The following is a 25,462-nucleotide window of genomic DNA, read 5'->3' as shown; positions in this document are numbered from 1 at the left end:
CCCTATGCCTGCCGCCACACCCTATATAGCTTAACTGGACTACTCCTCTAGCATGTTTTTTTTTTTTTCCTGTCTCATGGTCCACTGAGTTCTTGGATAAAGGAAGCCATCAAATTAATATATGAAGCTCAGAACTTGGAACCCCCTTCTTTTATGAAGGCAGATTCCACCTCTTTGGGCAGAGAGAAGTGGTGCCTTTGGAACAAAGCTGCAGTGCTGCCTCCTGGACTTTACACAGCACCTCTATTAACCATTGCAAGAACTTCCAAAAACATGAGAAGTTTCACCTGATAAAATACATCCAGAAACACAACAAATATTACGCTCAAACTTTATTGATTTTTCTGAATTTTAATGAAAATTTGTATGATACAGCATGGTTTTCAACTTTTACATTATATGGATATGTATCACATTTGATACAATATGTTTATTGACGACCTCTCAGTGGTGCCCATATGATTACTTTTGGGGAGGAGGTGGGGCGGGCTTAAAAATATTCTTACTTCCTTCAAGGCTGTCAAATGTTTAGTGAATGTACAAGATACTGAAATACTACAAAATTGTCAAATATTGACTATTAGTAAATAAGTACCTTATAAGACTAAAATAGATAAAAAGGTTTAAGTAGCATAAATTTATCAAAAATGTGGCTATACCAAAGGTTACGGTTAGAGTTGAGCGAACGTACTCTGCCGAGCTTGATGCTCATTCGAGTATTAGCATACTCGATTGTACTCGCTACTCAAGCGAGCATCACGCAGTGTTCGACCCCGCCCCAGTGTTTTGCCCTTCCCCGCTGCGACACAGCGCATGTCAACAGCAAATTTTTTGGCTGCCTGAGAGAGAGACAACACACGAACCAAAAATAAAAAAGCTTGGCATCGGGCGGGCCCCATACAAAAATGCTTGAGTCTCCTATTGTAGTTAATGGGGTTCGTTACTCGAGTAGAACTCTCGAATTTCCCAAAAGCTCAATTCTAATAACGAGGACCTGAGCATTTGGGTGCTCACTCCTCTCTAGTTAAGGGGGCTCAAGACCCCAAACACCCCCATAGGTGCCCATGCAACCTCTATGTTGTATGGAATCCAGCAAAACAGTTTTTGTCTTTGTTGAGACACAGTGCTACTCCACATTTTGTACAATGCACATAGGTTAGACTTTTACATTGAGGCATTTTGCAGCGTTGACGCGTTGGTTTCCAATCTGGCCAATGGCTAATATTATCCAGGCGAACATTTTTGACCGGCACATGTGAAGCAAATCCTCGTTTCCTCTTCATTTGTATTTGCTGTTCAGTGTTGCTAGAAGGGCTTCCTCTGTTAGCAACATCTCTGTGCCCCATTTTGCACAGACTTTCAGCCACTTCTTCTCTAAAATCTGCCAGTCTCATCTTGTCCCCGTGGACTCTCCTATACAGCAACCATGCATTTACAACAGTCACATCCAGCAGATGGTAAAAGAGTCGGAGGTACCACTTCTTCGAACGCATTCTGTTCTCATGCCTACCTAGCAAACCATCGAGTAGCTCAACGCCACCCATGTGTTTGTTGTAGTGCTTGACAACATTCGGGCATTTTATTGCCACGTTCTTCCTCGCTTTATCCAATCTGTCTGTTTCAGTGATGGGAATTTCCCCACATAGAGTTGACAAAAGCAAAACTACTTTGTTATCTCTCCATGCCACACATGAAACGTCAACTCCTTCCACCGTTGTAACCATTTCAACAGATGCACCTCTTTCCTTCTTGTTCATCTCGCTCTCTGAAGGCAATTTACTGTTAGGAATTCTATTTTTCCTAACCGTTCCTAATGTGTAGATTCCCTGCTTGGCTAGATGAACAAATAAGTCAATAGATGTGTAAGTGTCACAATACACCTTATAGTTACAGTTTTTAGGGATCCCTCGGCTTAGACGAACAACAACATTACCAGAAGCTCCCAGGTCTGGTTCTTCGGACAGCCTCTGTCTTGGATTGTCTTCCCGACTGCTATAGATCTCAAAATCATAAGAGTACCCGGATACTCCACATAGCACAACAAGCTTGTAGTCCCATCTGCGTGGCTTTGATGGAAGATGTGGTTTCAAATAACTTCTGGCCTTAGTTGGGCAAATTTGCTCGTCAATTGATAAACATTCCTCCATAGGAATTTTCTTGAAGTTTTTGCGTAGTTCTTCAACTACTGGTCGTATTTTGAAGAGACTGTCGTGACCCGGTTCCTTCTGCAGCACTGCATCTTCATTATTTGCAAAATGTATGTATTTCCTGATTTTTTCAAAATGGTTGACCGACATGGTTTCTTGGACCAACTTATTTCCAAAGGAAGGTCTCCAGTAGTCTCTGGAACTTGGAACGTGAATGTATGACATCACAATACATAGGCCAATGTATTTTCGGATATCATCCTTGGTAATTTCTTGTGCTTTGCCTGGATTCAGTTGAACATTGTACCGGATGGTTTCCTGAACAATATGGTCAATTAAGCTTTCCGTAAAAAGCTCAGTGAAGAACTCGTATGGTGTCTCAAGATCAGAAATGTGTGTTGGAAGCTGATCATTTCCTAAAAATTTAGATTGACAGTCTGGTACTACTAAACTTTTGCTTTTCCACACAATGTCTCTCGGACTCTTTTTTGGTTTCTTACTCATGGGTGGCAGCTTCTGGTCTTCTAAATGTTCTGCAGATGATGAAGGGGGCTTATTTTGTATGTTTCTCTCATGTACAGGGAAGGATGCCTGTTCATTGCTAAGAGCAGGTACAGATGATTCCCTTTCCGTTATATCTTTGCCTCTACTGCTGGTTGATGGCAGGGGATCTGAATAAAAGAATAAATGGAACATAACTATGCATGAACATGCAGACACAGTGAAGAGAATATTACACATTTCAGTAGTATGTCATTATGAATGTCAACAGCTACATTGCAACTATCTGCACAGAATGACTGTATTCAAGTACATAAAGACAATTTGCCATGAATGCTTCAAAAGTAGGAAAACCTTATTGAACAAAACTAAAGTTTTCATGTTAATGATTTGTACTTTGAGGCCTAAAGTTTTGTGTAGACCATCTTATTTTCTTACCATCTTTATACTTTTTCCTTGGTTTAGTATATTCATTTTCGCTGTCCGATGAAGAATCATTTGAAGAACATGAAAGTGAAGGATCCACAACACTGTCATCATCAAAAATATCCACCTCATCTTCACTATCAGACTCCATAAGGAGTGAGGTTATGGATTCTTTCGACGGCATAGGAGAACTCATCTTTCTGAAAACAAGCCTTTCTATTAGTTTTTCAGAATTTTTATGCGTTATTTTGCTACAGTGACAATATTCCTACCTTATCAGTACAAAAAAGCTGTGCCGAAACAGAAAATTGTTAGCACCACTTTTGTTTACTGGAACACGTATACACATATTATGCATACATGTCACTTATACTGTGAAAATAAGTTATTACATTTTCAGTAAAATATACATCAGAAAGTCAAAACTTCACTTTGCTCATACAATATATGTATTACATATGCCATCTTGTATGTTGACCACAAAGCCAGTTTGTATCATATACGATATATACATTTTTCTGCGTACCGCTACTGCTTGTGAATATTTATAGACCAATTAGTGTTGCAGAACAACATCTTATTTTCCTATCTTCTATTCCATAAAAATAGCTGAGGTTCTTCTAAAACTAACTTTTATTAATACATATAGATACAAATAGAACAAAGGGCAGATAGATGGATAAATGTCCAGAAAAGATTTCCACCATGCTGATCCTTAAAGATAAGAGGTAGTCAGAGACGAGGCGACTCCAGTAAGGGAAGAGGAATAATCCAGTATTACACCAAATTCTAATAGATAGAGGAATAACAAATACCTCCCAATTAGATTGTCCAGCCCTGATGAAAACGGATGGAACACCAGAGTGAAGCTAACAGAACCAGCTAATGAACTGCTGGCATAGTAAAACAAAAAGATCACTAAGCAAAAAACTGACTATCCCTGCTATCAGATGATATAGTACTAGAACCTCTAGTCAAATAACGTAACTTCTAAAACTGCTCAACGCGTTTGCCTCACTACTGATTTTCGTAGAAGTAAAAGGGTATTGATCAATGGCTACTAACCAGGCATGAGCTTCGTGTGGTGCAGTGTTAGGGCAGCAAAAATTCAATCCTAAGCGCTCACTCACAACCTGAAGGTTGAGGGTGGTTCAGGTAGCTGACTCAAAGTTGACTCAGCCTTCCATCCTTCCGAAGTCAGTAAAATGAGTATCCGGCTTGCTATGGGGGTAAAAGATGACTGGGGAAGGCAATGGCAAATGACCCCGCAAAAACAGTCTGCCAAGAAAACGTCACGATGTGACGTCACTCGAGGAGTCAGTCATGACTCGGTACTTGCACTAGGGGACTTTACCTTTTACCTACTGACCAAGCACAGGTAGCAAAAATATATAGAATAGGCCATCAATGAAGATGTATTCACAGAAACCCGCTAGTATATCTAAAACGATATCAGAAGAAAAAAAAAAAACACACTAGTCCTGATGGACTGGCAATGAAAAAAATGACCACCACCTGTACTAATGATGCCCTGGCAGAGAGTGAGGAGATCAACTAGAACCTCACACTGGAGGTCCAGTTTATAAGCCCCAGAAAACTGCCGCCTACATCAGAGGTTCATTCCGTTTGGCCAATCATGATCTTTTGTTTAGCTTTAGTGCCGTGTATCGGCGTCTCATTGGTGCGAAATGTATACAAACCCCACATAAGCGCAGCCCCCGTCTGCCCACTAAAAGTGATGTGCCTAGCATGTACTGCGCATGCACAGAGGCCAGCGGGCCTCCCCGCTGATACAGCTGCAGTAACAAGTACTGTGCTTGCGCAGAACCGCCGCGAAGTTCAACACAGCAGAGAGCAAACTAAAACAGACACAACACTAGTAGTACATATAAAGACTGTATTGTGATGTAAAAGTGCTTGTCTATATCTCTCCAAATACCAAGTATCAAAATTTAAGGGCAGCAAAAAAAAATAGTGGACATCACATGACTCGATAGTAATACCCTTCTTAGAATAAAAGAGGATAGAAACTCATTAAGGCCCATGGATCCACATGACTCCTTTTTGAAGAAGTTTCCTATCTATATCCAATCTTCCAGTTGGGCATATTGCTTCGATGCCTTGAAATTTAGGCAAAAATGACATCACTGTTAGGATACATCCTACCGAGAGGTGACGGGATGTTTGTTCTTCACATACGAGGTTACCTATATGGGCTAAAATACGTCTTAATCTGCTGTGTAGTTTTTCCCACATAATTGCATGGGCACAGACAAGTGGCCGAGTAAATGATACTACGTGTTTTGCAGTTGATGAATTCCCTGTTTTCACATCAGTTCTTAATAGACACATTTACAAAGTGAGCGCCCCTACACATAACTTGGCATGCCTTACACTTCAAGCAGGGGAAGGTGCCTTTTGACCCACTCAGACCAAGTCAATTTTTTAAGGAGGATCTGGTACTAAGGTGACTATGCACCAGTCTATAACGTAAATTCCTTCCTCTCCTGAAGGTAATCGAAGGGTGCTCTGGTAGTACATCCACCAAATCCAAATCTTCATAGTAAATCCCAATAGTCATCAATAATTCTATAAATGTCCTTTGTTTAATCATAGCTACCCATAATCCTGATGGTCCCATTATTCTGGGGACGGGCTCTGGGGACCAAAAGGTGGTCTCTAGTTTGACTAAGTGTACAATAATAAGCTTTATTAATAACCTCCTAAGGATACCCTCTATCGAAATCGGTTCTTTAAAGCAACAGTCTTCAACTTAAAATCAGTGTCCTTGTATCGTTCTTCCTTAATCTTAAGAATTGTTCTTTTGGGATGCCACTTTTTAGGGGGATGGGATGAAAGCCGTTCCAGCTCAAAATATTATTTGTAGCGGTTGGTTGTCTAAAGACCTTAGTTGTCAACCTTCTTTCTCTGTTCTTACCAATACAGAGATCTAGAAAGGAGAGTTAGTATCCTGAATTTCAATGTAAAGAACAAACCAAGTGAATTGTGGTTGAGTTGATCCACAAAGTAAAAAAAATAAAAGGGCAGTAGAGCCCATCCACAAAACACAACACATAAATATAACGCAGCCATACCAAAATGCTACCGGGCCAATGTCTCCACAAAGACGCATTTCTCTTCCCACCAGCTTAGGTAGAGATTGGCATTCGTCGGGACACATGGGCTCCCCATAGCTGTCCCCCAAGCTGGTGGTAGAGCCTTCCACCATAGAACAAATAGCTATATTCTAATTATGAACATTGCTAGTTTAGTGACAAATGAGTTGTGGTCTTAAACTGTATGTCCTGCTGTTGTAGGAAATGAGAAACAGCTCCACGACCCCCTGTGGGAGGGAAAGAACTGTAGAGGGCCTTTATGTCTAAACTGGCCAACGTGGTACTTTTGTCTACTGTAAGACCCTCAAGACGCCCAAGAGTGTCCATCGTGACTCTGATATAAGACGGAAGTGCCTGTACATATGGACATAAAATCTTATCAATGTAGCTACAGGCATTTGGAGTAAGACTGTCAATACCTGAGACAATCGGACGTTCCTTGAGACGAACGAGACCTTTGATGTATTTTGGAAACCAGTAAAAAGGTAGCAATGTGTGGTTTTGTCGAGTCATAAAGGTATATTCATTCGGAGAAATAAGATTATCTTTTGGCTTCACGTTAAAAAACACAAGCAAGGTGAGGTAAAGATGAGTAGGGTATTCTCTAAGACACCGATAGCCCTCTGCATCACCAAGAATATCTTTACACATTTCTTCACAGGAGTCACAATTCAAGATCACTATGTTGTCCCCTTCATCCAAAGGTTACCATGTTCTGTACATTCTCAAGCGACCTTAGGCTCTTAAGTTCACTAGAAGAAATATTATTTTATGTTCAAAAATGTCTATATAGGGACAGTCGAAAGATGGAGAAAACCTTTAAGGTTCCTAAAGGGGCCTTCTCTGATCTTTCTTTGGCTTCCCTCCCATAAATCTTCCACCAGCCTTAGGTTCGACACATCTAGGCCTAAATTGGAACATTGTTCTCCATCGAGTTGTCTGAAAATTTTATGCCACCTCAACTTTCTTGTAAACAAGAATACATCCTTAATCCATGAAAGTTAGTCAAATCTCACAGAAGGAACAAAATTTAGACCTTTATTTAAGTCTCCTATCCACATCACTAATTTCCCTATCTGAGAGATTAATGATCTGCAGTAGTTTGCTTCATCTCCCGATCACCAGTCCTGTTGTGTTTATGGAGGGAATGCTCCCTAAGATGGGACAATTCATCATGTGATTTAGTTTACATTTGTTTTTATGCAGCAGTAATACTGTGTATTATGTGACGTAGCAGCACTTGCCCATTTCTCCAAATAGCGTCTTTACATGTAGTACTAGTGTGTCTGTTTTCATTTGCTCCCATGCCCTCTGCTGTGTTGGAATTTGCAGTGGTTCTGCGTTCGTGCAGCTCGTTACTCTAGCCGCCTCATGGGAGATGGCCGTTGGCCTTTGCACAAGCGTGGTCCGTGCTAGGCACATAACCTTTAAGGGGCGGCTGGGGTTGGTTTGCACTTGTGTGGTGGTAGTGTAACTTTCACGCCGATAGGTGGTAGTAAAGCTAAATGAAAAATTGCGATTGGACGAACAGAATGAGCATCTGACGTAGGCAGCAGTTTCTTATAAACTGGACCTCCAGTGTAAGGTTCTAGCTCATCTCCTCACTCACTGCCAGTCCACCATCAGGACTGGTGTTAAGAAAAAAAAATTGGCCACCACCAGTCCTGATGGTGGACTGGCGATGGGTAACTTATCACACATAAAGAGCCGTGTCTAGGGAAAACATCTTTATTGATAGCCTCTTATATATTTTTGCTACCTGCGCTTTGGCAGTAGCCATTAATTACCTTTTGCGCCCGATGAACTCCGTAGTGAAGGAAATGCGTTGAGCAGTTTTGGAAGTTACGTTATTTGACTAGAGGTTCTTGTACTATATCATCGGATAGCAGGGACAGTCAGGTTTTTTTTGCTTAGTGATCTGACATATATAAGATTGCTATATCATTAGATGGGGGCTTTGGCCTGATGTACGTTGCACTATCAGTTAGCGTGATCTACCATACTATCAGATGTTAGAGACAAAGACCTTTGACCAAGATTTAGGCTGTTTTAGTTGTGGGGGCTCGGGTAGGCTAAGTGGATGTGAGTTTTATTAACATCTCTTGGTGGCCTCCTGACATTCCACAATTCTCTAAGCAGAGTTTGTTGAGTGGGATCTTTTTTGTTCTACCATGACAGTATTTGAAAGTTTGTCCCTTCCCTCTATTAGAATTTGATAAAGTTCCAGATTATTTCTCTTCCCTTACAAGAGCCACCTGGTCGCTGACTAGGTCTTATTTTTAAGGAGCAGCACGGTGGAAATATTTTCTAGACATTTGTCCCATCTATTATTTGGCTTTTGTTTTTAATCAATGTATTAATAAAAGTTAGGTTTTAGAAGGACCTCAGTGATTTTTAGTTCCTATTTAAAGGTTTTTTACTGCTCTTTCAGCAAATTTATATTCAAGAAGACATTCACTCCAATATATCTACCGATTCTCTTGTCATGGGTACAACGGATTTCTTTCTATATAATCGGCAACTGACCAACTGTGACAGTCATTGAGTAGCTGCTGTGAGAACCATGTAGTAACAGCATAGAAGGTCTCTTATCTGTTACACCATGCAGTAGAAAGGCAAAACCATTCCTTTAGAAAATCTGTACTGTATCATATATGATATATAACTGCATGATCCATATAACCACAGTAAAGGGTTTTAAGCATTACAGACTAAAGTCTAGATTCTCGGATGGAACAATCGTTGGTTGTTCTGTTTTGAAAGCCATCCTGCATGAGGTCTCTCTGACTGTTACTTCTTGCTAAAGCCCTATGATTGTGCTGCTGTAGAACATAAGGGATGTGTTGATTATGATGGCTAGTCTGCTTTCGATTAGTCATAACAGCAGCACGAGCTTCCCACCCTTACTATTTTACTTTATAAAATATACACACTACGGTAGTAGCCCAGTTGGCCTATAGAGGATGTGGAGGTGGGGCTAGAGGCACTTGGAAGTTTTAATGTAATAACTATCCGTATTATCAGTTTACAGGGACAAAATTACCCCTTGGTTGTGCTACTGTTAGGACTAAGAGAAGACGGATTAACAAATCATTATTCCTAACTTTTTTTTTATTAGGAGGGGAAAAAAAAGGAGATTTAGCCGTCAACCCTGCATTGTTTGCCAAGATTAGTTTGGTACAGTAAAGAGGGACAAACATCCTTAAATCACTGCTGGGGAATTTAGAGCTTTGATTAAAAAAAGAAAAGGAGTTCTGGACACGATAAAGACATTAAGGGGCTAACCACACTGTTTTGTTGGAGGTAGGGGGGGGGGGTCAGCTTCATACATTGTCCAGAGGCCCACGATGGTCCTCATGGAAGTGAATAAAACCGAGCTTGCAGTACATACCCAGGCCACTCCACAACGTACAGTGCCGTCTGCTTCCTGCAGCAAACCAGCTAGAAGTGAGACAACCCCTTTAAGCTGTAGCATTGACCATTTTGGGAAAAGAGGAAACCATAAGAACTTTATTGTTGAGATTTGCTTTTAGGTGTTAAAGGAACACTCCGGGCCAAACCAATGTTCTCTCTATGCATGAGCAGGGATGGCGTCCAAGGACAAAAGGCTTCACAGACCACAGGGGAGAGAGAGTTCCCGAGTCAGGCACCTTAGGCCATGCATTAAGATCTATTTAGACACAACGATCATCACTCAAAATTCGCTAAAAGTGTCGAAAGTGAGCAATGGTTTTACTTTTAAAGACGGCCGTTATGCTTAAACGATTATCGTTGGAAGATGGACGATAAACAATTGAATGATAGTTTGTTTAAATGGCATGTGCATCAGCGAAGGTTTAAAAAAAAAAAAGGGGGGGGGGGGGGGGGAATTGTTAAACGACAATGATTTTCATTTAAACCAAACGATAAGCGAACTGCCAAACGATGGCTTTTAAGCGGACTGAAAGACAATGATGAACGATTGACTAATGAAAAGTGCATGATGGTCGCGTGCGTTTACATGTAACAATTATCGCTCAATTGTGACACAACGAATTTTCAGCGACGGTCGTTGCGTCTAAATGGGCCTTTAGTCAGAACACCGGCTTTGTTTTGCCTGGATTGTTCCTTTAAGACGTTATCTTCTATCATGTCGTTCACATCTCCCGCCTAACCCCTAATGCTACACATTGAACCCTCCTTGCTCATCCCAGAAATCCTTGGCATTTTTGCGGGGGTTGCACTTGTGAACGACTGCTTTGAATTTGGTGGAGAATCTCCTGCCGCACTCGTTGCACTGGTGCGGCTTCACCCCGTGGATGACGCTGTAATGTCTTACGGCACTGGATTTGTACTTAAATGTTTGTCCGCAAGCGATACATCGAAAAGGCTTCTCTTCTAAGGCGACCTGGTTAATGAACTGCAGGCGAGAGGATTCTGCCAGTTTCTCCTCAACAGCAGGTTTTATGGGCGGGTATGGTTCATAGGGTCTACTAGTGCCGCCACATATGAACCTCTCACTGATGCTCCAGATGTTGGGATGCCATCGGTGATGGGGCGTTCCTAATCTGTCTGCGGTAGCAGTCTTGTTAGCCAGGCTTTCGTAGGTCCCATCTTCTTTAATCTCTTCTGTCATCTCCACTTTGATTTCGCTCTCATCCAGTAAAGGGGTCGCGACATACGAGTCGTCTACGATGGGCCTGAATGAACTCTCTGCAGAGAACAAAGAAAAGAACTGTAAGACGAATATTCTTATGTTCATGGGAAAACCCGCACATTGTGCCACAGTCTATAAATTTCATTTCATACATGGGGAGAAAATCCACTGGATTACTGCACCATAAAGGGCTCCGGGGAGCCGAAGTCTAAAACCACATTCACATGGCGCAGTAGAGTTTATGCACACTCTGCACCTATTAGACATCAAATCCAATTTTATTAGTTTGCGGCATCCGAGTCAATTATGGCATAGATTTAACCCCTTCCCAGAGTGTTCCATACATGTATGGTCCACATAAGGGTGTCATTGTATAGAAGAGGCTTGAGAGCCAAGGCCTTTCCATATACGGCAGTTGCCAGCTGTATTCGACAGCAGATAACTCCAATGGTAGCTGTTATCCAACTGCAACAGCTGCAGTTGAAGATAAGTTAAAAATGTAGCTATCATTTCTGAAGTATGTAAAATATAGCTATCAGTCCCAAAAGGCCTCGACTACCGGGATGAGCAAGGTTTTTTTAAAAAAAAAAAAAAAAAAAAATTTATATATTAGTCATATGTAAAAACTAGAATTTGATATAACTAATTGTACCGACCAACATGTCATTTTACAGCACTGAAAATGACACACACACACACTAAATTGTGGTAGTAAGTCCTCCCTTAGTTTTTCAACACTGCGTTTACTGCGGTTTCAGTGGTGTTGTCATGCATTTTTTACAATGGATGCTGAGAAGAAAAAAAAAAAAGTTAATACTCACCTAGCTGGCGCCATCCAGGTCCCCGACGCTGTTTTCTGGAGCTCCGGACACTTTGCATCAGAGGATTTTTTGCTAGCGACAGGGGTTTGAGGACCACGCCTCCAGCAAGAGATTGTCAGCAGGCACAGCCAAAGCTGGATGCACCAAGCACAGTCAGTCATTGGTGCAACGAGCGCCAGTGCCGATTGGCAGAACCAACACTCCTGACCCAAATCAGAGCAATCTCTTGCTGGGAGGCGGGGATTTCAATAGCAACAGATGCTTTGTCGCCTTGACAAGTGCCTGATGGCTCCAGCTAGGTGTTTTTTTTTTTTTTGCTTTAAAAAAGTAGTGCAGCTAGTGCTTGAGCTGCCAAGAAGGGGATACCAAATTGTCCCCACATTTTCAGCAGCACTGAAACCGCTTCTCACACGGCTGAAAACTGCCCAAGATGGAACTACTACCTCAATGTATGCTGTAGAGATACGATAAAAATCACAAAACTGTCACATTCCTCTGCTCAGTGGACTAATTTAGTGTTTATTAGAGATGAGCGAACGTACTCAGTAAGGGCGATTTCGCAATTGAGCACCGCGATTTTCGAGTACTTCACTACTCAGGTGCGCTGTGGGGCGGGGGGGTAGCAGCGGGGAACACTCTCCCCCCCCCCCCACCCCCCCCCCATTCCCCGCTGCAACCCCCCCCGCTCACCCCCCCCCCCCATTCCCCGCTGCAACCCCCCGCTCACCCGAGTACTTTTCACCCGAGTAGTGAAGTACTCGAAAATCACGGTGATAGATTGCGAAATCGCCCTTACCGAGTACGGTCGCTCATCTCTAGTGTTTCTCTGCTCAGACCGTTTTTTTTTTTGTTTTTGTTTTTTTTTTTAAAGTCTCAAATGTGTGTGTGAACATTTATTTAGATCAAGAGGAGTGTGTCCCCCTCCCCTCTGCATCTGTTATAATTACATGCCATCCAAACTAGTTTCATTTATTACCCTGATGAAGGGGGCGATGTCCCGAAAGCTCGCTGTAACATCATGTATTTTGTTGGCCATTAAAAAAGTATCATATCTACAAAATTACTTGGTTTCTCTTACGGAGAACAGTCACACTTTACTATGACTAACAGTACCAAAAACTCCTCCCCCCCCCCCCCCATCACGTGCCGATTCCAGACAATCAGGAGGCTGGAACCGGCACACGTCATGGGGCGGAGCTACGCGATGACACGTAGAAGGGGCGGAGCCAAAACGCCGATGCTGCCGAGCGGAGCCGAAGGGAGAAGACCGCACAGCGCAAGCGCGTCTAAAAAAGCAAGACGACACCGAAATTAGACGGAACCATGGCGACGGGGACGCTAGCAACGGAGCAGGTAAGTGAATAACTTCTGTATGGCTCATATTTAATGCACGATGTATATTACAAAGTGCATTAATATGGCCATACAGAAGTGCATAACCCCACTTGATTTCGCGAGACAACCCCTTTAAGTCTACAGCATGTCAGTATATGCTGCAGATCACCCTGCAAATAAGAGGTTGAAAATCTGCAGCAAATCCACAACATTTACACACTAAGTCTGTGGCAGAATTTGTACCATTTGGTGCAGATTTTTCCCCAGCGAATGCCCAACATGTGACCTGGTTAGAACTTCCAGCACCCGCCATTACTCACCCGCAGAGGTTCCCGGGCAGCCGCTGCTCAGTTCATACTTGTATTTTTCTTTGTTGTTGTCATCCTCCTCCTCCTTTTCGCTGTCATCCTTCCCGCTGGTGGACTCATAGTCTATTTCTTCCACCCGCAGGTCTGCCAATTCTAAATGGAGAGTATAAGAGAAACGCTATGAGCCATATATAACCAGGCAGAATGGAACAGAGGACTCTGGTTCCTTTTACTAGAATATCCAGAGATGCTCTTCTTGCTGCGCAGGGATCAGATCTGCAGGTAAGACATCATGTGACCCTCTGAAATCGAGACATGTGTCCCCTCCAGTTGGCCTTCCCCACCCTAATCGGCCCTCTGAGAATCAGAAGTGAGATTGGGTACAATGCAGTTTACCTGAGGAAGGGCTTTTGTGATCTTCTGCTGTTACTCCCAGGTCTGGGGTGTCCATCTCATCACTGACCGGTGTGGTCTCTGTTATGATGCTCTGGTATTGCTGCTCGTGTCCTTTCACATAATCCCACTCCTCCATAGAGAAATACACGGCGACATCATCGCATTTCACAGGGACCTAGAAGGAAGTGATGCTTAGATGAGACGTCCTTCTATTCCATACAATAAGTCAGAGACTAGTCAAGCGGTTCCCAATGATTTCAATGGCAAACATCATGTCGCACGGCATGTGAGGTGTTTGACCGTCCCATTGAAAATAGGCGACGTGGTTTAAGGAACACAAACAAAAATAAAATAAGGACATGCAGCGAATTTTACCTGGCAGCATCGCTCATGTGTAGGACTCCTGCCAAAAGAATGGGGTTCATATTTGTACGAGTTGTCTGCATCTCGCAAGACTCGTGCAAATGTAGCCTCGGGGTGTGTTCATGGCATTTCTTCAATGAAAGTCTGCAGATTTTCAATGCAAATGTAACCTCTTTAAATGAGGGAAAAAGCCGCGTCAAAAATACAAGGGTCATGCATGCAGATCCGCGCCAGAATATGTATTGCATCCTGAGCTGCAGAAAATCCTCAATATGTGAACACACTGAATCATCATCGCAACCCACGGGAGCGTTCACACAAAGCAGATTTACTATCAAGTCTGCAAAAAAAAAAAAAAAATGTATTATGTGTGGATGCACCCTAAGGCTCATTTCACATGGGTGAGTGCGATATCATGCTCGCCAACGTGCAATCTCCCCACCAGATGCAAGAAAATTTTGTATCAAAAACATCTCACATCACTTCAGGGAAGCAGTGATCCTCCGGCGCAGCAAACAGCTGTGGAGGAGGACTGCGGAGTGTCTCCCCATTGTCGTGCGATGCTTTGCCGGCCCCATTGAAAACAGTGGGTGATGTGAGGGCATCCCCAAAGATAGGTCATGCTGCGATTTTTTTAATGCAGAGTGGGGGAAAGAGAAAAAAAAAAAAAAAAATATCTACTCAAAGAGTATGACCCTATTCAAAAGAATAGGATTCATAGTGGTCCATCTCACAACGCAGAATTCTTGCACGATGTGTAAACCGGCCTACGGGCTCCTTCACACGTCAGATTTGTTGCAATGCATTCTGCAGTACACAAACCCGCTCCATACGCGTGCAGACGCTCCGGCAAATCCTGATGACCAGAACCAATCTGCAGCATGTGACCCCCCCCTTAACAACGCGCCTCACGAATCCCTTAAAGGCATTGTCCGGTTACCAGACATTGTTGTTATAGATTTATCTGTCTTACCAGTCCTCCAGTAACCGGACAAACCCTTTATAGCGACCCTCCAGTACTGCACAAACCAAGATGGACGCTTCTCCGACCACATGACACACGCGGTGCAATGATAGCACATTGGTTATCTAACAAATTAGACTTTGCTCTGATTGGCTAGCGTCGCTCATGGGAGCATTGTGATTCCTATGCATCCGACATTCCTCTGTGTAGAGTGTAAACTCAGACGGAGTACTGGATATAGTAATTGATGCTCACCGTCCCAGATTGTGGGTGAATGCAGCAGTGAGGAGACGACTTCTTCACAAGGACATATTTCTACAAAAGAAGCACAAAGAAGATTACAGTAGAATCAACCATGGCGGAATATACTGGAGGCAGGAGTCCGTATCGTCTGTTATAGTCAGTATGTGCAGCGCCAACTGGTCAGCGTCACCAGCGCCATTAGGACACCATTGTGACCAATAATCCCAGCTCAGCTGCAACGTCTTTTGGGGCCTTTGGTAGCTGAAAACCCTCCTGCTCCAACCTTCCCCCTGTACTTTACACTGCAGCTCTGCTTCATGAGCTTGTCTGCCACATACAAGCATGAGGCTCCCACGTGTTCTGCAGATCTTCAGGCTTTTTCCTAATTGGGGTTCATTTATTCATTCCATACACACCGATTTCCCAATGAGCTTGTAAATACACAGCAGGCAACAAGAGAAAAGCAAAGATGCAGTGTAAAGCATGGAGCGACAGAGCAGAAGCCTGCGCCAGTGAGGAGAACCAGAAATGGATCATAGACTAAAAGCCCAAATTCACGGGGACTATAGATTGGTCATATGACCATTCGCCTCCCGTAGGGCCGGCATTGGTTGGCCGCACATCTCGCCGTTCCCACAGGTAGACAAACAGCGAACCGGCGAGCAGTTTTATGCTGACCTAGATGAGTGGATCAGAGGACGGACAAGCTGATGTTTGGCACCTTTACACGCAACCGACTATTGGAAACGACCGTTCGTGTCCAATGATGTAAAATGCACCTTAATCCACCCCTCCCCCTAACTGTCGTATATCTAGAGCCATAACGTTTACAATCCCCCCCCCCCCCCCCCCCCCCCCATCAACATGTGAGGGCTTGTTTTACAGGGCAAGGGGTGGTAAGGGGGAGGTGCACAATCGCATGTTGCGATTTTTTTGGACAAGATCATCTATTCATTCCTATGGCTGCTTAAAAAAACAAAAAAAAAAGGAATTTCTTACTAACCATAAAATTCTTTTCTCACCTGATCATTGTGGAACACAGCGAAGACCTCAGATATAGCTCCCTGCCACTAAGAGAAGACTTAACTCCTCCTACCAGCTATACCCCCTGCAGTCACTAAGCTACATCAGTCTGTATACAAGCAGTAGGGGTGTAAGAGCTGGAGGACTAACTAGAATGAAGCATACATCCAAGAGGGGAAGCTCAGAACAGAATAGCACACAGCTCCCCTGAAGAAATGGGTGGGTGCCGTGTCCCATGATGGAAAAAAGGATTTTACGACAAGTAGCAAAAAATAAATAAATAAACAAACAATGTTTCCCCGAAAATAGGACAATGTCTTATATTAATTTTGCTCCCAAAGATGCACTAGGTCTTATTTTCCAATGAAGAAGTCATATTTATTGAACATTATTATATACTGTAAAGTAGTTGTCATCACAAACCAGCATAACCAGACAAACTGGGAATGCTACCAAGCATTTCTTGTTGCTACTATTATTCCCATGTACACTGTCTGGAGACTGTAATGATCACACCCCTTAAAGAATCAAAGTGACACACTGGTTGCCTGACACCCACAGGGCCACAAAAATTAGGGCTGTAAAGTACCTGGCTCCCACACACTGTCTGGAGACTGTAATGATCATCCACAGCAGTTCCTGGACCACTTGTACAGCAGTGCAGCTTCCAGCCACCAGGGGGAGCTCATCACAGCAGACACACAGCAGGAACAGAGCTAGGTCTTACTTTTGGGGGAGGACTTCTATTTAGCACTTCAGCAAAACCTCTACTAGGTCTTTTCAGGGGATGTCTTATTTTCAGGGAACGCTGTAAATAAACACCCAGTTTTCTCAGCTGTATTATTAGGGTACACAGCGAAGACCTTGAGGCCAGGAATACGCATGATGCGACCAGGGTGCTGCCTCCTGTGGCCAAGAGCAGAATCAGTGGGTGCGAATGTATGCATACATTAGATAACCAGGGTGGGGGAAGTGGTGTCTGTAGACCATCATTTTAACCACAATGTGCGGCGAATTGCCACAGAAAGCTCAGGAGGAACAGGCTAGGAGCTTGGCGGTATCTACAAAAGGAACTTGACAGCCTGCAAGTGAGTGGGCACTGGAGAGAATGCCCTGGCACAATTGTTTCACCCATTCTGATGAGGCTCTTTAACCATCTCTAGGAGATTGGAGGACTGTTCCTTAGATCAGGAAGTCAGAATCCAAGATTTCAACCTTGGAGTTGGAGTTGCCCCTGGAGGGGATTACGGAGTGGGACACCTTGAATGGAGGAAAGACAGGGGAAGGAGGCGATGGAGTAGGACTGCACAACTTTGAGGACAGTTGTTCCTCGGCCCGGAATGTGCGTTCCGGTAGGAAAGTTTCCTCAGCATCACACCCTTTAGTTGGGTTACAGCTGGATGTCCTGTCCAACATCTCCTTAAATGCACCTAGAGGCTTTTGTAAGGGCCAAAACCGCCACAGAGGGGGAGCGCCCACTCGGGCTCAGGCCCTGTAGAAGCATAGCGGTGAATGTCCTTGGGACAGTTACGCTGGTCGGTCTGCAAGACAGGCAATTTGGTGTGAGAATAGGAGCATGCAAAGTGTGTTGTAATGGCCACACTGTTTACTGGATACCCGTAGAAGCAGACATTGTAGTTGTATGCGCTAAGAGGGAAGATACCCAAATGCAACATATGCGTACGGCGGAGGCCAGCTGAATAGCTACAGGTGGGCTAGGATGAGAACTGCCTAGAGTGGGTCTTACCCAGCTCCAGGAGGTCCCCACAAACTATGTAACGGAGGAGCCACAGAGGGCTCCAGGACATGGGAGAGACACAGGTAAGCAAAACCAGTCCTGGTCATTAGCAACTGAAGTCCCACCCTGGAGTAGAGTCACGGCCAGTAACGTGGCAGTCACAGCCGACTGCTAATCAGCATTGATCACATTCCCCACACAAATATAAAAAGCCAACTGCCTCTTCCCGGAAACTAACTCAGACCAAAGAGGAGGCAACCGAAAAGGCACACGCACCGGAAGTGGAACAGCGCACCATGCCATGCAATACTTCGTTGAGCAGCTGACACTGACCATGAGAAAATTAAGTGACCAGAACTCCCTGGAGGTGCATGTGGCCCAGAGGACGCCGCCCATTCAGAAGGCGGGTGGCCCTCTTCAACATGGCAGCATGCAGCCCAATCACCCCGCTCGGGTCGGTCTGCATGGTGGGGTGGTGGAAGCAACGAGAAAGGGAGCATGATGTAAGGAGAAAGGTGGGACTGGGGGGGGTGGGGGGGGGGAGAGAGAAGAGGACCGCTGGATCATCCCTTCCCTGTAGGGATGATCGTGGGAAGAGCTACATTCTGTGGCATGGATATCCAGCAGGATCCCTCACCATTTGTTTACCTCCCTTTGGTGGGGGAGGGGAGCCCAGGGAATTTGAGCGAGAAGATTTTCACTGGCGGGTCACAGAAAAATTAGTTCAGTGCCACCTTTCCTTCCAGAGGAAGGGAACCACCAAGGAAGTTAATGCAACCCTGATGCCGTTCCTTAGCAGTATAGGGGCGAGGGTTCTGTAAGCCTTTAGGTTCCAGGAACTGGAAGACCAGAAGCAGGAAAGTCTGCCTTCTATGGACACCAAGCTAAAATGGATTTGGCCAAGTGCCTGCAGAAGGGGGTACAACTGGAAGGAGGCGTTTCCTCTTCCGCTTATAGTATCCGCCTCCAAGTGGAAAGAGCCGACTTTCAGGGCTGACAGCATGAGCACTAGAAGGCGAGTGAGTATAAACAATACCGCCTCGGGCTCCTAGGAACCAACCTTAGTTTATGGTGCTCATAGTCGGTGACAGATTCCCTTCAAAATATGCGATTTCCACCAGCGTGAAAACTGCATGTGCAGCGATTCTTGCAAAATGCACCGCAATCATAGATAAAAAAAAAAAAAAAAAAAAGGCGCTTGGCTTGCAGAATGAAATGTAACAACATTTGTCAGCACAATTACGGCGATACCAAATTTGTAGTTTTTTTTTAACGTTTGCTACTTTGACACTTTAATAAAAAGATGTACTTTTTGTATTGATGCATTTCTCCCCCCCCCGTCAGTGCTGTGAGGGGGTTTTATTGCGGGGGGGGGGGGGGGGGGGGATGTACTTTTTAATGGAAATCTACCAAAAAGTCATATAAATCATTTAGATTTTTATTAAGCGAATTGTGTAAAGTTAGCCTTTTTTTTTTTTTAATATATGTTTTGTGCAGATTCCAATTTGCTCATTTATTTTACAACGTAAGAACGACAGTAGGATTCTGCAGATTTATTATTCCTCACCATTTTTATTACACTTTTTCCTTTATCCTATCTGGGCACTTGAATTTCATTAGCATAGATCATTCTCCTAACACACTGCAATATAATAATCAATACTTACCTATTCCTTCCCGTCAGTCTTCTCCTCGCTGATCTTCTCCTGGCTCCTGCAGTCCTGGGTCACGTCACCTTCAGCCGGCCAATTCTTTTTCCTGTGATGAAGCGTCCATCCTCTGCATTCTCCTTCCTGCAGGGCAGTGTACCCGGTCACTAGAGACGTCGTTCACTGTTTAGCAGGGAATGCCGAGCTGTTGCAGAGATTACACATGCACGCTGTCTTGCGACAATAGTATATGGACATTCGTGGTGAGACGGTGTGCATGCGCACTGTCTCGACTATAGATCGGCATTCCCTGCTAGGCAGTGGACGCTACGTCACTAGTGACATAACGTACACCGACCTGTCAGGAGGAGACTGACGAGAATAGAAGCTCCAAAACAGGAAGACGCTTATCTGGCTGGCTTGTGGGGAGGGGACCCATGGATAAGATCAGCAAGGAAAGATGCAGTAAGAAGACGGAGGAGGAATAGGTAAGCATTTATTCATTTTTTACTGATGACAAAACCCCTTTAAGTTGTCCTATTATACAGTGCCTTAAGGAAGGGCCTAATAGGACACGGTAGATGGCAGACCCAGTCTGCTGGCGAGCCTTTGAGTGAGTGTTATAGTAACTGATCAGTATGAAATCACGGAGGCCTCCCTCTATAAGCCTTACTTACTGCAGCATGTAAAGGGCTAAACGGTTGTGATCGGAGCAGTTATAGCTGGAGCCTGGCTGTTATCAGATGCATAACATGCATTAGAATAAGGCAGGGACCACTGTAAAAAGGCATATCGGTGGTCACTAAGGGGTCAAGACTCCAGTAGACAACACAGCTGAGCTAGAGTCACTGCCCAGAACTGTCACCTAACGAAGCAGAGCTGCAGTGTAAAACATGGGGGAGAGACAGAGCAGAAGCCTGAGCAACAACAAGATTATAGTTGGATCTCTGATGTTATTGAGCCATCACTGCCAAGAATGGTCACCTAATTGAGCACAGCAGATTATACTGAAGGCACGTCAGTGCCGCCATAAGCGGTGTTCCTTTTAGGAGGAGACCCACCTCTCCCGTCACTAGGTAGATGATCTCCAGGGCATGATTGAGGATCTTCTCCGATATCTTTTCCTTGGAGACGGTCATATCCTTCACCGAAGACGCAATGTGATCCAGCATCTTAAGCCTGAAGCGGAGGAGAGAAGACGTTATAGAAGACACCATGCAGAATCTGTAGGGTCTGTTATATACATGTATGACGGGTTCTCATGTGCATGGGGACCCCCACCAAGTAACAAGCATTAGACATAAGGGCTTCCAAGCGCACCCTTACATTCCTCTTCAGGAAAAGAAGCAGCAGACTCCGCTGTAGCGGCTCTACTGCGCTTCCCGTCCACGGCTGTCCGATCCGAGGTGTATGTGTATGTAGTACCAGAAAGAGCGACCATTAAAGAGGTTGACAGGAGATTGTGGAGCTGCGGTTCTCCTGCTGTTGTCAGCCAGAGGCTTCTACACTGTACTTACCCCAATTACTTCTAACGGCTGAGGCGGTTGTTACCATTGCATCCAGTCCGCCCGCGTGTCGGGGGCCTCAGTTCAGTTTTTCCATCTCTGCTCCTTTTTTTGATTTCAGAAAGGCTTGCATTTGCCTACATTCTATCATGCTTTTGCGAAAAGAAAAACAAAACAAAAGACACTGCAGGCTGCGCCATTTTTCGGTCCTGACGAAAAGAAAGCAAATAGAAGCCTTTCTGTTTGCTTGAAACCTCATTGAAGTCAATAGAGCAAAAAAAAAAAAAATTTGAGTTTTTTTTCCTCCCAGTTTGTCCTCATGCCCACGGCCATGTTGGACTTCACCAGGAAAATATCACAGCAGAGTCCAGCACGGTGCCGGACTCCGCAGCGCATGACGGGCCGGTGGTGACATATTCCCGCGATACTCCCGCTGTGCTCATCATTATAAGTGGGTTACCACAGAAGGCAGTATTGGCAGGGTTACCATTACTAGTGGGGTACCGCAGGGGGCAGTATTGGCAGGGTTACCATTGCTAGTGGGGTACCAGAGGGGGCAGTATTGGCAGGGTTACCATTGCTAGTGGGGTACCAGAGGGGGCAGTATTGGAGGTGTCACTGGCCAGATCACACATGGAATATGGTGTACAGTTTTGGGCATTGGTACTTAATAGGACATATCAGAGCTTGAGCGGGTACAAAGGGTATAAAGTAATAAACGGAATGGGTGGACTACAATACCCAGAGAGTTAGCAAAATTGGGGATATTTAGTTTGGAAAAAAAGATGGCTTGGGGTGGGGAACACCTAATAACTATGCATGAATATATTAGTGGACAATACAGAGATCTCTCCCATCATCTATTATACCCAGGACAGTAACAAGGGGGCGCTCTAATAACTGTGTAAATATATCAGGAATACAGAGACCTCTCCCATCATCTATACCCAGGACTGACTAACACGGTGGTGCCCTCTACATTTAAAAGAAAGAAAGTTTCTACACAACATAGAAGGGGATTCTTTACTGTAAGAGCAGCGAGACTGTGGAACTCTCTACCTGAAGATGTGATGGCAGATTCAGTAAAACAGTACAAGAGGGGCCTGGACGCCTTTATTGAGTGATCCAATATTACATGCCATGTCACCGATTACTTCAGATGGGTCGGTGGTCCAGCAATTGCCAGATTGGAGTCAAGAATGATTCCTCCCCCCCCCCCCCCCTTAAAATTATCAAAATTGTCTTCTACTGGTGTTTTTTGCTTCTTCGGGATCCACACTGTGGGGTAATAGGCTAACCGGGATGGACAGCGGTCTGTATTCAGCCTAACATACTATGTTCATCCCTTCCAGAAGAGCGAGATCTGCTGTGGATAAGTATCATCCGCGACGTGTGGCGACACATGGGTGCAGGGGGGGTGCAAGTGCCATCTGTGATGTGTGGCGACACACGGGGATATTAGTACACACGGTAGAGTCGAACCTCATTCCCCTCAAAGAATCTACAAGAACACGGGCCAGGTTGTTTGCATACGTAGATATCAGACCTCCACGTGGAAGCAGGAGGAGCGACATCCCTCGGGCCGCTTTCACACACGGCGTCAGCAAGACGCCGCGATTTTGGTGCAGTTTTATCGTGGTTTTCCGGCGCAGGTTACTGCATCCGGCTGCGGTTTGTATGCAGATACTATGTGGTCTCTGGGGAACGCCGCACACATTGTCCGTATGAGGATCTACAGCCTCCGGTGTGGACAACGCTCCTCATCGAGTTCAGTGGGCGACGCTTGGCGTTTAATATGTGCTGCCGGAACGCTGATCTGAGAAGCCACGGTGAAGGAGTTGTAGAACAGTCGGCGAGGTAAACCCTGTAAACAGCGTTATCTGTGCGAGCGGCCATCGTATATTTCAATCTGTGAATACGCAGTATATTCACGGACAGAAAACGGTCTATTCTCAGCGTATTTTGGCGCTGCAGGCTATTTGGGGCGAGTAAATGGCCAGCATATTCACACAGACAAGCAAGAGCGGCCGTCCATGTCACGTGTGGATACACGTATTCCGTGCGCAGTTGTGCCGTACCATTCACATAAACCGCCTTGTTTCAGCGCACAATATGGAGCAAAACAGGGCAGAAGGCGGATTATTTTCTTCACATGGTCAGGGGGGAGGGGACCGCACACACGAAAAATGGCCTGACGCACACGGGTGTGTTCGCATATTGGCATCCAGAGTGAGCGCTCGCCTCCGGATCCCACAGAAATCAAAAAACGCACATGTCCTGTTCTAATGCAGGCCTCGCACAGATGGCTTCCATGGCCGTCCAGCACACAGCGAGTCGCCGCTGATCCACAGCGCAGAGAGAGGACGTCGGACAAGTAAGCCGGGGGTCACCACCGGGGCCAAATCCACAGCCAGGACCCGGCCGTGTGCATAAGGCCATTGAAATCACTGGGTTATATTCACTGCGCGAATTTACGCCCGTGCGAATGACCTTTATGGCGGGCTATCCACGAACAACTATTGCCCAGACACTCAGGAGAGCGGATGTGACATTCCTCCGTGTAAACATGGCCACCAGCCTTAGGATCGCGTGTTCGCTAGTCCCTGCGCTCCAGCTCACCCAGAAATAGTCGCTGATGATTATTCACGTCCGGCGCTAACGGGTCAGCGCTGTCTTTCAGCAATTGGCCAATCACGTCGCAGAAAAGGTGAGCGCCTCCTGCTGATTGGCTCCCGCTTTTTTGCCCTTAGCGCTCATTGCTTCCTGAAGACACAAATGCGTGACGTGACGGCACCGCCACCGATCCTGGAGAGATCGCTCACTGCCGTTAACGTTTGCTGGTCGGCCTCTGTACTGCGGCCCCTCACACCAGCGAGCGCTCACATGTATATATGTGCATTCAGGGCTCGCGAAATTGAGGAACAGTCCTTCGTACACAGCAGCGAATATGAGGACAGCAGCGCGACCGTCAGCGACATTACACCGACTGCTTCCTACTGTAACGGGGAAGCAACAGCAACCCACCGGCCTTCATATACTACATGTTACCATTCACTGACAGCAAGCAGAGGGCTTGCATGTGGAGAAGAATGTAAACAGTGCTTCCAGCAATACTTTCTTCTTGTTGGCCCCATTATTCCTGCGGCCCCACAGGGAATGTAATAGGGAATGTTTAGCATCTCCATAAGTAACCCTGAAGACCGAGAACTTCCCGCACGTCCTAAATACAGAAAACAAGAGAAAGGGAAGACGCAGAGTGGAAAACCCGCAACTGTGAGGGGAAAATGGCGGCCGAGCCTCCGCAGCCAATCAGCGATCAGTTTACATCCGCAACGTCCAACCTGCGGCATGAAAACCGGGACCTGATTGGCTGCCGCTACGCACAGACAGAAGCGACTCCCCTCTGTCTGAGCAGCGAACAACAAACTACAGGTAGAAGCTGCCGCTACTGGTTGCGGGGCGGTAGAGCCTGCTGGGCTGTGTAGTGTCCCCGCCTCGAGCACAGCGCGCTATGAGGAAGCCGAGCACAACAAACACCACAACACAGCTACTCCTCACCTTCCTTAGAAACGCGCTCCACATCGATTGGCTGCTTCCGTGTCACGTGACGTAAAGCAAAGACTTCTGGGAGTTGTAGTTAATGTGACTGACGTGCGTTAAGAACTGACCAATAGAGGCTGAGAACAAGTGAGGCTAAGCTAGCACCGCCCCACCTCAGCTCTGTCCAATCATTACTACAGATTATGAAATTCTGTATTGACTGACAGCTGGTGCGCCGCTGTGCAACCAATAACCTCAGAGGGCGTGGAAAAGATTCGAAGAGTGCCAGCTGGTAACCCCGCCCCTCCTATTTATTAACCGGGCATCTACTGTAGTAGCTGAAGGCAGACTGCCTAGCATGTTTCAATTGTAAAGCAGCGGCGCCACCCAGCGGCCACTGCAGCGCAAGCACCGACTCCAACCTCCCCGTTAAAACGGCGCAACTTACTGAGATAAATCATAGAGAGGAGGGGGCAGCGGCAGCCATATCCACGATTGATGGACAGTAGGAGAAAACCAAGTTATTATTACTTCCTAATGTATATTACCGCCCCTCAAATACAGCCTCCTGTATTCTAGGAGGGGCATATTATTAGTGTGTCATATATAATCCTGCCCCCTATGTACAAGAATATAACCACTGTAATACTACCCCCTATGTACAAGAATATAACTACTATAATACTGCCCCCTATGTACAAGAATATAACTACTATAATACTGCCCCCTATGTACAAGAATATAACGACCA

At 45.2% G+C, this 25,462-nt stretch overlaps 2 protein-coding genes across 4 annotated transcripts; both read right to left on the bottom strand.

The window, feature by feature from the left end:
- Nucleotides 1–328: 328 nt before the first annotated feature.
- LOC136580727 (piggyBac transposable element-derived protein 2-like) lies at nt 329–10,053 on the bottom strand. The gene is made up of 2 exons (XM_066581537.1): nt 3,087–10,053; nt 329–2,818 (listed from the first exon to the last, which is right to left on the bottom strand). Exons 1-2 carry the CDS (start codon nt 3,268–3,270, stop codon nt 1,074–1,076), a joined length of 1,929 nt encoding a protein of 642 aa, XP_066437634.1. The 5' UTR covers nt 3,271–10,053; the 3' UTR covers nt 329–1,073.
- Nucleotides 10,054–10,059: 6 nt separating this feature from the next.
- Nucleotides 10,060–24,796, bottom strand: LOC136580728 (oocyte zinc finger protein XlCOF8.4-like). 3 transcript variants are annotated; one of them, XM_066581539.1, is made up of 6 exons: nt 24,730–24,796; nt 20,728–20,845; nt 15,269–15,328; nt 13,687–13,861; nt 13,303–13,443; nt 10,060–10,882 (listed from the first exon to the last, which is right to left on the bottom strand). In XM_066581539.1, the coding sequence occupies exons 2-6, from the start codon at nt 20,836–20,838 to the stop codon at nt 10,353–10,355; spliced, it is 1,017 nt and encodes a 338-aa protein (XP_066437636.1). In that variant the 5' UTR covers nt 20,839–20,845; nt 24,730–24,796; the 3' UTR covers nt 10,060–10,352. The 3 variants fall into 3 exon arrangements, with proteins under 3 accessions (XP_066437636.1, XP_066437637.1, XP_066437635.1); XM_066581540.1 differs by lacking the exon at nt 24,730–24,796 and adding an exon at nt 21,184–22,357; XM_066581538.1 differs by lacking the exon at nt 24,730–24,796 and having other exon boundaries at nt 20,728–22,357.
- Nucleotides 24,797–25,462: the final 666 nt, after the last annotated feature.

Source organism: Eleutherodactylus coqui, chromosome 10 (assembly GCF_035609145.1).
Source record: "Eleutherodactylus coqui strain aEleCoq1 chromosome 10, aEleCoq1.hap1, whole genome shotgun sequence".
Classification (NCBI taxonomy): domain Eukaryota; kingdom Metazoa; phylum Chordata; class Amphibia; order Anura; family Eleutherodactylidae; genus Eleutherodactylus; species Eleutherodactylus coqui.
This window is presented reverse-complemented; position numbering and strand designations above follow the sequence as displayed.